General features: G+C 46.6%; 1 protein-coding gene across 3 annotated transcripts in view; it reads left to right on the forward strand.

Annotated features, from left to right (window-relative positions):
* The window catches only part of Ino80 (INO80 complex ATPase subunit), a 102,148-nt gene extending 96,684 nt beyond the window's left edge, over positions 1-5,464 (forward strand). For all 3 annotated transcript variants that reach the window (XM_051183661.1, XM_051183662.1, XM_051183663.1), the window contains 2 exons: positions 1,269-1,484; positions 3,940-5,464. In XM_051183661.1, the coding sequence (XP_051039618.1) occupies positions 1,269-1,484; positions 3,940-4,157 (434 nt within the window). In that variant the 3' untranslated portion in view covers positions 4,158-5,464. The remainder of the gene's footprint in view (positions 1-1,268; positions 1,485-3,939) is intronic.
* The last annotated feature ends 9,576 nt before the right edge of the window (positions 5,465-15,040 follow it).

The raw sequence follows: 15,040 nt of genomic DNA on the forward strand, positions 1-15,040 counted from the left end.
TTTTATCCTCCTTCTAAGAGTTATTTAACTGGTGTGTGTGTGTGTGAGAGAGAGAGAGAGAGAGAGGGAGAGAGTACACATAGGTGTATATGCATGTGGAGGCCATTGGTTGGATCCACCTGTGTTTGGCTCTCCCCTTCCCCCATCCCCAATACACATGCTGCCACACTTTTATAGGTACTGGGAATCCAAACTTGGGTCTCAATGCTAGCATGACAAGCACTTTTACCAGTGGAGCCATCTTCCCAACCCCTGTTTTTGCTAGTCTTTAAGTTAAAGTTAGCTTTGGGGGCATTTCTTTTATTGTAGGAAGCCTAATGTTACCAGTGTTTCTTAAGGAACCTTATTTTTATTTTATTTATTTATTTACTTGGTTTGGTGTTTTGAGACAGGGTTTCTCTGTAGCTTTGGAGCCTGTCCTGTAACTCGCTCAGTAGACCAGGCTGGCCTCAAACTTCACAGAGATGTACCTGTCTGCTGGGAGTAAAGTCATGCGCCGCCACCACTCAGTTGGCACCTTAATTTTAAAGCCTAAAAACAAAACTGAGCACAGTGGTGTAAGGAGGAGAAGGTAGGAAGGTCTTGATGTTAAAGCCAGCCTGGGCTACATAGTGAGACCCTGTCTCAAAATTTAAATTAAAAACAAGACAAAAACAAACCTAGAAGTAAGATTGGATATGTTTGGTGGTAGAGTGTGTGTATAGCAGCATACCCAAGGCCTAGAATCAAGTCCCTGAATTTTTTTCTTTTTTAAAGAAATAGGAATCAAAGCTGGGCAGTGGTGACACACACTTTTAATCCCAGCACTCAGGAGGCAGAGACAGGAAGATCTCTTTGAGTTCGAGGCCAGCCTGATCTACAGAGCTACACAGAGAAACCCTGTCTCAAAAAAAACCAAAAAGAAAAGGAAAAGAAAGATAGAAATCCAAGACAGAAACACTTTAATTTCCCACAGCAAAAATAAAACAATAACCATGGTGGGAACCACTCCTTAGTATGAAGAGCATAGCTATGCTAAATGACAGCCCCACATGTCCTCGGACACTCAGCGAGGCAGGCACCGTGTCCTGTGCCTATAGCCCATGACTCAGGAGACTGAGACTAGAGGATTCCCTGACAAGGAGTTTGGGTTCAGCCTGAGCATTGGAAAACCCTGTCTCAAACTGAACAGAATACCTTGAGAGCCAGCATTCCCTGGCTGTCAAGGGAATACTTGTTAACATTTGAAGAGATTTATTTTTTTCCCTCTTGGCTATTTGTTTCCACAGGAATTTCCATTCAGGAAGTGCCAGCTGCAGGACGTGGTCACTCAGCTCGAAGCCGAGGCCGCCCCAAGGGTTCAGGAAGCACAGCCAAAGGAGCAGGGAAAGGCAGGAGCCGCAAGTCCACAGCAGGCAGTGCAGCCGCCATGGCAGGGGCCAAAGCAGGGGCCGCAGCAGCTTCTGCAGCTGCTTACGCCGCATACGGGTACAATGTGTCTAAAGGTGCGGAGGCCAGGGTGGCTGCAGACTGTGGCCAAGAACTGTCTGAGAATCTGTTTAGTGTCTTACAAGGTGGAGTGTACAGGATACTCCAGGCCAAAACCCCAGAGCCCAGCTTCAACCTGAGCAGTTGTGACTCACCCCTTGCCCTCTCTGCATGAATACATGCCTGTCTTTAGAATAGAAGTAGCTATGGCCAGAGCGAGCTGAATCGGAGGCTGCACTTGAAGCATCCACTCTTCCTGCCCTTTCTTTTTCTTAACTCTAGGTTTGTTTGTTATTTTCTGAGACGTTTATTTTTAGTAATCCAAATGAGGATAGTTAACATTCTTCCAGCTACCTGAGCCATCACTTTAGGCAGTGAACACCTGGTGCACATAGGAGGAGAGTAATAAAGCTCCACTGCCCTTGAGTGTAACAAGCGGAAAATGAAGCATTTCATGCATATGTTTGTAAACTACACATGGCAGTATACAGATAAGTACAAAGAGGTCAGCTTGCTTGTGGTTATAGGTTAAAGGGGGAGGAACTGTGGACCTGCTATTAGGATTATGGGATAGCATTCAGAATGGAGGAGAATGTGAGTGAAAAAGGATTCAGGCAAACATAAGAGTTGATATTCACCATGGCATGGATACCACTGAGCATATCTGCCAAGTTAAGATACTGAAGAGGAGCAATGGAAGTCAAGGTTGGAAAGACACAGCCAGACCTGATGGGTAAGAGCCTAACAGGTGTATGAGAACAGACTGTTGACGTTTAGAGAGACATAGAAAGGTTGATTGGAGTCACAATGCAAGCCATGCAAATGCAGTGAGCCTTTCTGTCCCTATAGAAAGCCTAGCCTCAGCTAGATAGGGTGGCACACATCCAGTCTCAGCACCCAGATGCAAGTTCTAGACCAGCCAGAGCTACACAGTGATACCATGCTATAAACAAAAATCTCATGTGGGCTTAGCATGGTTCATAGGTTTTTGTGGGGGACTTGTTAAATTTTAAGATAGAGTCGCATGTATCTGAGGCTGGCCTTGTTCTCATGATACAGACAGTGGTGACCTTGAACTTCTTATGGTTCATAGTATTGTTACAGCAAAGAAAGACATACTTGTATAGAAAGTACTTGACTTGTTGTGAGTGCTCAGTAAAACTGGGTTCACCTTCTTTCCCCTACTGCAGGAACCTCAACATTGATTTATTTATTGGCTTATTAAGGAAATAAGTACAGTAGCCTACCCTGGTGTTTCTTGGCCCTTTGCTAACTCATTTGTACCCTTGATAAGCAGCAGTCACTCTGGTAATTGAAAGCTGCCATGGCAGCTTTGGATGCCCATAGATTGTCCCATCTATGGATGGGACAATGTGATGCATGTCAGAGAAGCAGGCAGGGGGTTACTGGAGATGGGGTAAGGAGACAGACTGACCCAAGAATAGGCAACAGGGAGTGCAGCTGGGAATGAAAAATGAGAAGGACTGCTCTAGAATACCACTGTGGGTGAAACATATCTATCTGCCCACCAAGTAATACAGAAGAGACAGAACCAGGCATAGTGGTGCACATATATAGTTCCAGTACTTGGGAGGTACAGGTAGTTTGAATCAAGAGTTTGGGGTTATCCTCTGCTACATAGTAAGTTTAACGAGACCAGCTTGGGCTACTGAAAAAAAAAGTAAAGCAGATAAACAAAACAAGCATACTAGACAGTGTGGAGTTAGGAGAAATAGGTACATTTGTCTCAATCTGGGGAAGGGAAAGTTCATTGTTGTCCAAGGAACCATCAGATGCAAGGATGAGAGGTTAACCCAAGTTCTTGACATGACACAGCTTGGAGAAAGAGGTAGCCTTGGCTGGTGCTAGAAAAGATACATGTTAGGCTGGGTCACCTTGTATCCCTTGGCCAGACTTGCTAAAGAGTAGAGGCTTCTGAAATAAAGAAGGAAGCAGCACCCGGGCATGGTGACACAAGCTTTTAATATCAGCACTTGAGAGACAGAAACAGGCAGATCTCTGAGTTCAAGGCCAGCCTGGTCTACATAGTGAGTTGTAGGACAACCAGGACTCTTACACAGAAAAACAAACAAAAAGCAGCTAAACTCAAGTGCTTTCCAGTAGAAGACAAGAAAATCATTAGTGCCTAGTGAGTTAGCTCTCTCATCCTGCAGCCAGGCCTCCTACACTGGACACTTGCCGTCTCCAGAGCCGAGTGTCTTCCTCTCTGGGTAAGGTAATGCAGGTAAGGCTGAGTATGTCACCATTGCCTAACAACCCAGCCATTTTACAGAAAGCCCATTAACAGGAAAGCAACCCAGCAAAAGCACCTCAAAGATGTTGGCAGCAAACAGCAGAGAGGGGTTCCCATCCGTTTCCTCCATCCCACACTTAGACCAGTACTTTGGACTACCAGCGCAGCTCACATACAACTGCCACTAAGGGTCATTGTGATTTTCCTCATCCCCACAGGAATCTCCGCAAGCAGTCCTCTGCAGACATCCATTGTCCGACCTGCTGGCCTTGCAGACTTTGGACCTTCAAGCGCCTCTTCTCCCTTAAGTTCCCCTTTGAACAAAGGAAATAATATTCCTGGGACTCCTAAGAGCCTCCACATGACCAGCAGCCTAGCCTCAGACTCCTTGATCCGGAAACAGGGCAAAGGCACCAACCCTGCTGGAGGACGGTAACCATCTCTGCCCTCCAACTTCCTTCAACCAAACCAGGGGCTACAGTCCCAGGCCACAGGTGGTCTTGGGATGGCTTACCCAGTGTGGCATCTTGCATCCTATTTGGAGAGTGGAGAAGACCAGGTGCTGCAGAAGAGGACAGGCAGGTGGTCGGTCAGTGTGAGCACTTTTATCACCTGTTTCCAAAGCAGTGTCCTGGGTTTGGCCCCACAGCATCCCAGATGAACTCTGCAGCTGAGTCTTAACCTCTTTCCGGGGAAGGGCCTGACACAGACCCCTTTTAGATGCTCAGGCACAGTCTCCCTCCACATCCCACTCTTCAGCTCTGACCATGTCCCTCATGAAGGCTCCACTGGTGCTGTGAAGAGCCTTCCATAGTGGAGGCCTCTCTAAAGGCTATGATTTCCTATAGGGCTAGAAAGAGAGACTATGGTTCCCTGTTACCCACAGTCTGGAGTGCGTCTGGGTCTCTACACCCCATTTGCCACAGTGTCATTACTGAAGTGTGCAGTGGATGCTAGAGAAGATGGTGGCTGTAGGATAACAGGCTGGAGGAAGCAGACCCACACGCATTCCTCCACTGTCCAGTGCGTTCACATCAGGGAAGCATTAGTCCCACCAGCAACAGTAGCAGCAGCCTCCACTCAAGGGACTTCCCAGAAGCCAGTAAAGAGACCAGGAACCACCTCAATCAGCAGGACACCCTCACCACCCTCTTGCAGACGCCCCTTTTGTCCTGAACGCACAGTCTCCCTGGCTTTGCCCACCAGCCCCCTGCTTGGCTGTATGCACTGTCTGTTTTGCACTGAGAAAGAAGGGACAGCAGGAGTGAGATGGGGAGGGAGCAAGCTCAGCACCACCCCTCCCAGCCCTGGCCCCACTCGCCTGAGCTTGCTACCCTCTGAGAGGGGAAAGGGGCGGCTGCGGGGGCTTTCCACCTGATGTCCCTGGTGGAACAGGTGCTTCTGGGCAGGCCAGCCTCTAATTTGCACACCTGAAAATCGCGGAATTGAGTTTAGATAGATTGATTTTTTTTTTTTAACTTTTTTTTTTTTTTTTTGGAGTAGGTGTAGGGGAAATCATTTAATTTAAATCATAAAGATTCCCCTACCCAAACCCTGACTCCTGTGTACAGATGCTCTTTAGAGGGGATCAGAAAAATGCCAAGCCTTTTTCTCTTTGAATGTGCTGTCTATTTTTATAGCTGAACTTGTACATATGTATAAAGAGAGACACATCTTTCTTTTACTAACTGGATAAAAAAAATCTTAAATAAAATGGAGTGAGATAATTTTATGTAAATTAAAGTGTCTGTGGTCTTTACAGCTCCCTTTCTAGTATACCAGATATCGCCCTCAGAGATTTGACAGGATCAAAAGAATGTAGATCTTTTACTCTGATCAAAAAGGGTAGGGTACAGCACTCAGAAGGTAGAGGCAGGTGGATCTTTGTGAGTTCCGGGCCATCCTGGTCTACAGAGCAAGTTCCAGGACAGAATCCAAATCAATACAGAGAAACCCTGGCTCGAAAAATAAAAAAAAATAAAAAAAAATAAAAAAATAGTGCTGTGGGCGTTTGCTCAGGAGCAGTGTTAATTGAACTCAGGGCTTTGCCTCCACCCATCAAAGAAGTACCTGGCATGCAGTGTCTGCCCTGGAGGTGGGGTTCCTTATGATTCTGGATCAAGATGTGGACAGTGTGACATAGCAGGGTTAGATAATAGTACTTTGAATACTAACGGTGTCCCAGAGTGCTCATAAGAACTGTGAAAGGAAACAGTTCAGTGAGTTCCTGGGGATTTCAGGCATCTATGTTTTTGACAGCTGACTGGTCAGTTAAGAAAGGGACACTAGCTGCCTGTCTAGATTGGCAGTTGCTGTTTTTGTGATTGAGTTTATAACACTGACTTGTTCTTGCATCACCTCTGAGCAAGGCTCATACTATTCCCAGTGACTCCATCGTGGCCTCCCTAGCCTTGGCTCACCCTGTACACTTTGATGGAGACAGAAAGACTAGCTGCTGGACAGCTGTTGTTCCAGTCCTAAGAAAGGGACCTTCATTTTCAAATAGCACTGTTGATAACCTGGGTCCTGTTTTTCTTGGTGGTAAACGTGACCAAGGCCTCATAGGGAATACACAGGCAGGATTTTCCCAGTTAACTATTCCCTGCTCCATCCCTGCTGTGACGATTGTGACCTAGCTAGTCAACTCACCCATCAGACCGAGGCCTCTCCAGTTTTCATTTCAGCAGAGCTAGCTGCCTGGTCTTGCTTGCCAAGATCCACAGTGGCTGTCTCTGGGGATCTGACAGCTGAGATCCTTGAGCGGCTTCACTCACGTTTTGGGTCAGTCTTGGGACTGCAGACATACTACAGTGTTCTTTATCCACTAATGCAGTTTCTGAAGGCAGACCTAATGTGCCATGTTGAGGCTACCTCGTAGCTTTGATCCTCACACACCTGTTCTCCTTTGCCAGGTTAGAAGGATTGGAAATTGAACACAAGTGTCTCCTACCCCATCTACCCATTTTCAGAACATGTCTGTTTTCCATGTAAAAACATCCCAGCTAGCTTGGCGGTAGTAACCTTTCATCCCTGTCTCGGGAGGAGGAAAAAATCCCAGCTCTCTAGGGCAGTTTTTTCCCTTTAAAAAAATAAAAATGACTAGAGAATTACAGATGGGATAAAGGTGCGTGCCTCAGCAAACCTGGGGTCCCAATCCAAGATAAAAGGGGTGAGCTGGATCTGTATAGCTGTCCCATTGACACTGTTGCCTCACCATGGCAGTCAGCCGCGAAGGCCCACGGAAACGGGTTTTAAGATCATGGGTCTGAATGTAGAGCCTTGGAAACAGGGTCTGTGCTGCACCTGTTTTAACAGGCTCCATGCCTAGGACTTAACTGAAGCTTCCTGGAGTGGCTTGTGCCTGGGAGGTTGGCCTGGGCACAGTATGTGGCCATGCAGCCTGAGCAATAAACTGTATCTTGTGTACAAGCCTTGGTGTTTGCAGGTATTGCTTCACACGGCACTCCATGTACCATGCCATCTGGCCCTTAGAAGCAGTCACCTTGGCCCCCTTAAATGTACAATTGGAAACTTAGACTAGAGTTATGATATGGGGAGTTTTACAAGTGTCAGATCAGCTGGTCCTACTCAGACTGTATATAACCACTCTGCTTCTAATGCCAGGGTTTCTGCCTGAGAGTTCAGCCATTGAGTAAGAAAAGGCAATTGAAACTATCTTGGCAAAAGATAGTTCTTAATTACACTATGAATCATTTGGGGGTTTTGTTTTGTTTTTTTCCTGGTTTTTGGATTTGGTTTTTTGAAACTGGGCCTTAGTTAACTCAGACCCACCTCAAGCACATGATATAGAGGAGACTGGCCTTGAACTCCTGGGCTTCCTGTCTCCAACTTCCAAGCATACCACCATGCCAGCCTACCTTGGGATCTTAAAATGTAGACTCTGCTTCAGGAAAGCAGACTAAATCAATTTCCAACAAGACCCTAAATGTTGGTGTGTGTCACCACATCTGGCTTTGTTGTTTAACTGCTACAGTCCTCTGGGTTCTACCTATGCCCTGCATTATTGAGTATCCGTGGCCTGTCCCCAAATGTAATCTGTCTGATTGCTGTCATTTATTTACAGGACCATCCCTGTACTCCGGGCATGGTGAAGCCTGTTACCGTGACCACCAAACTCCTTCAGGGTTAGCTTTCTTAGCTGATTTCTGTCCCCCCCCCATGCTTCTCAGAGACAGCTCCAGGATGATGCAACCCCACAGTGCAAATAGCAGTGTGGTTAGCGCTGGCTTCCCAGTTGAGCCATCATCAGGGTGCACATTCACGTCACTTAGGAGAGGGCAGGTAGAAAAAGCAGGGCCTCTGGCTGTGCCGTTTCCTGCTGTGAGGAAATGATGGTATCTGCCTGGGAAAGGTCTTGAAAGATGTAGTAGTAGAAACTTGGTGCTCTTTCAGCCCTTGTGAGAACGATGGCCCAACCATTGCCAGAAGGATGTGTCAGACAAACAGCCTCAGGACCAGACTTTAGAGACAACAACCCAAATGACAGTCCCCAGAACTGAGTGTCAGGAGAGGTGAAAGGAAAGAGAAGGAAAGAGGGACATGGTAGGGGCCCACTTGTGGTTAAGGAGCCTTGAGGATGCAGGGTAACTCACCTAGCACCAAGCTCTCTGCCCCTTCCTGTCGTTCATCCTTGCTTTAGCTGGCTTCTGTTCGTAGAAGCTGACACCACCCACCTGCTCCCATTTCCCTTACCCTGTGGCAACTTGGGTGTACTCCTGCTTCTGGCTGCGGCCACAGTGAGTATCTAACTGCTAGATTTGGGTGGGTCGTTAATGGTCCAAGCCACCTACAAACTCATGGTCCTGCTGCTTCAGCATCCCAAGTACCTAGGGATTATAAACCTGTGTTGCCACACTGCAAAAGGGTTTCTTGCTTGTCGAAATAAAGACAGCAGGCAAAACAATCTGGAGTAGGGCAGGTTAAGCTCAGAGAGGAAAGTAGGGTCCATTCCTAGTTGCAGAGAGGAAGGCCAGACAGAATGAAGAAGATTTGAGATAGAATGGACTTCTGTGCCCTTTAAGTGGAGAGAGCTTCTTTACAGCCTGAGCAATGGCCACCAATGTGAAGACACAGCTGAGTCACCCAGATGGTGGCATGTGGGGAAGATCCATTTGCCAGGTCTGTCCTGGATTATATCCTTAGGCTTGGCGGATTGGAAGGGAGGCAGTCTGAGCACCCTTTGCTAGAAGACTCAGGATCCAACAGTACAATGGGAGGTGATGGTGTGGAGTCTGTGACAAGTAGAGAGATATCTTAGTTAAGCAGGGGCTGATGTCCCACGTAGAATGCATTGTATAGGGTGGAAAGGAGCCCTTTTTCCATTGCAGATGGACAATTAAGGTGGTTATTGAGAACATACCAGGAGTCTGGGGGCAGGGGGGGGGGGGTTGTTGAGAAGAGACAGCAGGTTCTGGATGAACAGTCTGGAGAATCTCAAGTGTGTGAAACAGCCTGAAGCTGCTATTATGCAAAAGTGTCCAGGACAGTATGACAAGGTCTTGACAAGAAGGGTCAAGGGAAATGGTTTTTAAAAAAATCTTGAGATCTAGGACTGATAAGTGAGGGGTGGAAGAAACTTGGGATAAAAGGCTGTAGGGGACCATCCAGGTGAATGGGAACTTGGACTAGGGTAGAAACCTTTAGGCTTTTGGACTGCTAAAATAGTATTGTGGGGAGTGCTTGTGGATCTTTGGTAGTAGTTGGTAGTTAGTAGGACTTTGAGATCTAATAATTTATAGGTTCAAGTCCCTTAAGGCTTGAGGAGGCGGATAAGGGAGTATTGGTCAGGCAGGGACACAAAATTGGCGGAGTCCTGTAGTTTAAGGGTATGGTAAAGTTCAGGAGAAGGTATCCCAAACCCAAAGATTAACAATGGTTGAGTATCGTATCTATACAGATAACACTAAATGAACTGAGTAGGTCACATTTATATATTTGCATATGTAACAATGACAAGACCATGATTGCCAAAAGAGCAAGAAAGAGAACATGGAGAATTGCAGTAAGAAAGGGAAGGGAGAACATGATGGAATTACATTTTAATTTTAAAATAAAAATAATGCTGGGCAGTGGTGGTGCATGTCTTTAATCACAGCAGAGAGGCAGAAGCAAGCAGATCTCTGAGTTCAAGGCCAGCCTGGTCTACACAGTGAGCACTGTCTCAAAAAACCTAAAAATTAAAATAACTAAGCAATGAACAAGTATTAACAATTAACAAAAGGCATAAGATCTTCCTAGGAAAGGATGAAGTAGAATAGATAAGAAGTTACTTCCTTTGTGATAGAAGATAATAGAGGCATGGAATTCTTCCAGAATGTTCCATCTCATGAGAGGTAGGGGACAATGGAGAATGACCAGGAAGGAATGGGAAAGGGTTGCCCAAAATGTCTGGGTCAAACAGCAACAGAGCAGCCTGCTTAGATTAGGTAGGAGTGCCTTCTACCTATGACAAGGTAAGGTCCAGCAAATTCAGTCAAAACTGAATAATTCACTCATGTGGATTAACAAAGGAATAATCTGCCCTAGACAGTTGACTGTGTCCAAGAGCTCCATAGGATCTGTATTCAGTTCCCAGCATCCACACAGCAGCTCACAACCATGTGTAAGTCCAGTTCCAGGGGACCTGACTCCCTCTCCTGACCTCCAAAGGCACCAAGTATGCATATACTGCACAGATGTACAGTATGCCAGCAGAACATACCTTACACATTAAAATGCTTGAATAATAAAAAAAAACTTTACAAGATACTACAGTGTTGCCCTGGGTTTGGTGAGAATAATGGCGATAGGAGCTTCGACTTCTGAGCCTCATCATTTGTCAGTAATTAGTTCCAGCAAGTTCACAAAGCCTGAGTCTAGCGACTGGGACACCTGGCAAGAACAGAATATTCTTGAGGGGAACTGGTACCTCTCTGAGCAGAGCCTCATCTCCAGTGTCCTTGTTTACCACACAGGCAGGGCTGAGGCAGTGGCCATGAGATGCGGGAGGCTCTTGCTCTGTGTCCCATTTGGCCATGTTGAAAGCAGGCCCTGCATAGGCCACACTGAAGTGTGAAGGACATCATTCCTTTGAGTTATCTGCAATGGACCCTGGTGTGTTTGCCTCCAATATTTGATATTTAGCCTGACTTCATTGAGACTCAAGGTTTAAGGTCCTCCTCTCTGTTATTAAAGACTTAAAACCTGTTTTTATAAGATCTCTGAAGAGCCAGGTGTTGGTGACTCACGGCTTTAATCACAGCACTCGGGAGGCAGAGGCAGACGGATCTCCGTGAATTCCAGACCAGCCTGGTCTACAGATTGAGTTCCAGGATAGTCTCCAAAGCCACAGAGAAACCCTGTCTTGAAAAACAAAATAAAATAAATATCTTTGAAGAGTATGCTGCCAACCTCTAACCTTCCGGCTATGTTCTAACAATTGGTGCCACTATCTCCACTCTTCCCTGTCAAGGGTTAGTCTGTGTGTTTAATCAGTTTCAGATCAGCGAATGAAAAACTAAGGCCAGATTCTCATCAGCTCTCTGAGTAATTGCTTTGATTTTACCATAATTAAAGGGCAGCTTTTCTCACTCCTGCCAGGAGGCATGCAGTCATAGACCCTTGTTGGAGAGCATCTGAATTGGGGTGGTAATTCCAATGGTGATCATGCAGAGAACTGGCATGGGGCGTGTTGGCACATGCTTGCTAACTCCAGGAGAAAAGGTGGGGGCCAGAGTGACATAAGTGACTGTCACACAAGGTCAGGTCAAAGGACTGAGTAAGAGACTGAGATGCTTAGTAGTGGGAGTTGGGGTTAAACACAGAGGATTCCATTTATGGAATGTGGACAGGCAAGGGATGGTCAGGGATGGCAACCTCTTGGAGAAGAAGAATGGAGTGGGGTTGACTAACAGGAGCAGTTGAAAGACAGGTGGGCAGGTCTGGAGGGAGAGTCAGTAAAGGTTTGGCTTTGGCAAGAAGGTGGGGGAAATGTTGGGGGCAGTTTAGGGAGGAAAGCAGCAGAAGGAAGAGGGCTGTTGGATGGACATTTGAGGAAGAAGGCAGGCACAGCAGCTCGCAGGCTGGGGCCATTACAGATCAGGGAGGGTAGATACAGGGCAGAGAAGGGAAGGGCACTGACTTTTCATTTTTGGGCCATGATTGACCATTGCTAGGTGTAGCTGAGGAAATAAGGTGACAACTGTCTCGTTCAGTATAGCAAGGAGAACAAGAACCCAGTTCTGGAAGCCAAACAGCTTCAGTGTGGTGTATGAATAGGAATGGCTCCCATAGATCGTGGATTTGAATGCTTGGTCCATAGGCAGTGGTACTGTTAGGAGATGTGGCCTTTCCTTGCTGGGAGAAGTGTGTCACTGGAGGCTGGCTTGAGGTCTCATATTGGCCTTGTGTTAGTTAGGGTTTCTATTGCTGTGAAGAGACACTAATTGGGAAGACATTTAGCTTTAGGAACAATCAGTCAAAATGGAGGGACATCACAAAGTGGCATGGCCATGGCTAACAGTCTCCACCTTCCCGTTTCCAGGATAGCAGAAGTGTGCTGGCTGGCTTTTCTACACACACACACACACACACACACACACACGCCGCACGCGCGCGCGCGCACACACGTTTTAAAAAAAGAGGATTTTTTTTCTTATAATTTTATATGTATGGGTGTTTTACCTAAATGTACCTAAGTGCATAGAATTTGCCTAGTGTCTTCATAGGCCAGAAGAGGGTGCCAGATCCCCTGGAACTTGAGTCTTTGACAGTTGTGATTTGCCACATGGGTGCTGGGAACCAAACCAGGGTCTTCTGGAAGAGCAGCCAGTGCTCTTAATCTCTACTTAACAGGATACAGTAGTGACATTAGCCAAGGGCCTAGGATATGGTTCAGTTCCCAGCATGCATGGAGCCCTGGAGTTCATCCCTAGCACCACATGAAAGTAGGTATGTGTGCAACAACCTGTAATTCCAGTACTTTGGGAGTGGAGGCAGAAGGATCAGAAGTTCAGGATCACCCTAGGTAAACTGGAAAATCAAGACCAAGCTGTGGTTCATGAGACCCTTCCTCAAAAATGAACTAACAGGGCCAGAGAGGTGGCTCAGCGATTAAAAGTAGTGGTTGTTCTTACAGAGGACTTGGGTTCAATTCCCAGCACCCACGTTGTGGCTGATAACTGTGATTCCAGGTGCAGAGGACCTGACATCTTGTGGTCTCCATGGACACCACAACACATGATATACAGACTTAACCTGCAGGCAGAATACCATATGCACAAATAAAGATAATAACAAATAGATCTTTAAATAATCCACTCGCACATAAAATAAATATTTTTGAAAGTAAAATGTCATCTCAAAATTAATAAATATTCTTCATAAACACTTGGGCAAAGGGAGATGAACCACTCTGCTCTCCCACAGCTGGACAGTTAAGAGTTCCTGCTCTCTCATCTAATGTCCAAGATGAAACTATCCACATGGACTCAGCCAGCCACTCCAGTTTAAGTGGGATCTGGATTGGCTATTTACTCCCTGGGGACAACAAGGTTCTGGGGTCAGGGCCCAAGCCAGAAGAGTGAACGGTGTGGTCCCTGGCCCATGTGGCCTTTAGAGCTGGCTGTGTGGTCCAGGAAGATATATTTAGCTGCATCAGATGCTGGTGACTGCCCTGTTGATAAACAAGCCAGAAACCTCAGGCTGCAGCCAGCTCTCCCCTTTGCCTGGGCTTGGGAATGAGTAGCAAAGGGAAGCCCAGGAGCACCCCAACCCTGTTTCCTGCCACCTCCCACTCTGCTGCCTCTCACCAGTCAAGTCAAAACTAGCTGCCCTGCTGAGTGAATTGATTCATTTATTCATCGATTTATTCGGCACAGCCTTTGAGAACATGAGATAACCCTGGCTCTGAGCTGGACACCAAGGAAGCAGTAACAAATAAGGAAACACCAGTCCTTGCCCTCATGCAGTGTCACTCTGGTGAGATGAATCATGGATCTCACTGGCATGAAAGTACTCGGCATCCGTACAGCAGTTAGAAGTGCAGGGAGTGCTTTCCCCTCACGGGGTATCTCCTTCCAAGAACCTGGAGCAATCCTGTCCTGGTTAGCAATCTTGTGTTGCCGGTGAGGACATCACAGCCCAGAATAACCCCGCCAAGGACTAAAAGCTGGTTTTGGTTTTGTCTTGTTTTATTTCTTTATTTCTTTATTTCATTTTGTTTGCCTTCTTTCTTTCTTTCTTTCCTTTCTTTCTTTCTTTGGTGTTTTTCAAGACAGGATTTCTCTGTGTAGCTCTGGCTGTCCTGGAACTAGCTCTGTATACCAGGCTGGCCTCGAACTCACAGAAATCTGCTTGTCTTGCTAGGATTAAAGGTGTGTGCCACCACCTCTCAGTTTGTTTGCTTTTTTGAAACATTGTTTTGTAAGAGGTGGGGCTGATCTAGAACTTGTCATGTAGCCTAGACTGGCCTTGGAGTTGTGGCAAACCTCCTGCCTCTGCATCCTGACTGCTGGAATAGCAGGTGTGCACCACTATACACAACCAAGACCTACAGCTGGTAAGTTGTTTTCTTATGGGAGTTTATTGGTTGTTTTTGAAAACAGAGTTTCACTTCATAGCCCAGGCTGGCCTCAAACTCATTATCCTCCATCCTTAGCCTCTTAAGTGCAGGGGTCACATGCATGGGCCACTTCCTCTTCCCCCTCCCCTCCAGCCCTCCTTCTCCTTCTGTTGAGATAGGATCTCTCTATATTGCCCAGACTGCTTTATGTTCTTACCTCAGTCTCATTAATAGCAAGAACTAAAGGCACAGTCCAATGCACCCAATGAGAGCCCTTGTCTTTCCTGGGGGTGGGGGTAATAATGGCACTGAAATTTTAAAGGGACTAATTTTGGTCCAGGTTTTCAGTTTGCCTTTGAAATGCCCAGAGAGAAAAGGTGCTTGTCAAAGACACACAGCTTAGCTGGACAGTGGTGGTACACACCTTTAATCCCAGCAGTTGGGAGGCAGAGGCAGGTGGATCTCTATGAGTTCAAGGCCAGCCTGATCTACAGAACTAGTTCTAGGACAGCCAGGGCTACACAGAGAAACTTTATCTCGAAAAACCAAACAAACCAACTCACAAACAAACAAACCCAAAACCACAACTTCAAACAGGAACCTCTAGACTCTCAGCACATACCTTTCCTCTGCATTTGATCAGTAGTCAGGCCCAGGTCCAGGGTCCTGGGTGAGTCTCCTAGGTAAATCTGCCTCTTCTCCTCCTCAAAACCCTACCCAGCCTTCCTCTGCTACATAGTCCCTCCTTGAGTGGCAGC

This window comes from Phodopus roborovskii, unplaced genomic scaffold, assembly GCF_943737965.1.
Source record: "Phodopus roborovskii unplaced genomic scaffold, PHOROB, whole genome shotgun sequence".
NCBI classification, from domain to species: domain Eukaryota; kingdom Metazoa; phylum Chordata; class Mammalia; order Rodentia; family Cricetidae; genus Phodopus; species Phodopus roborovskii.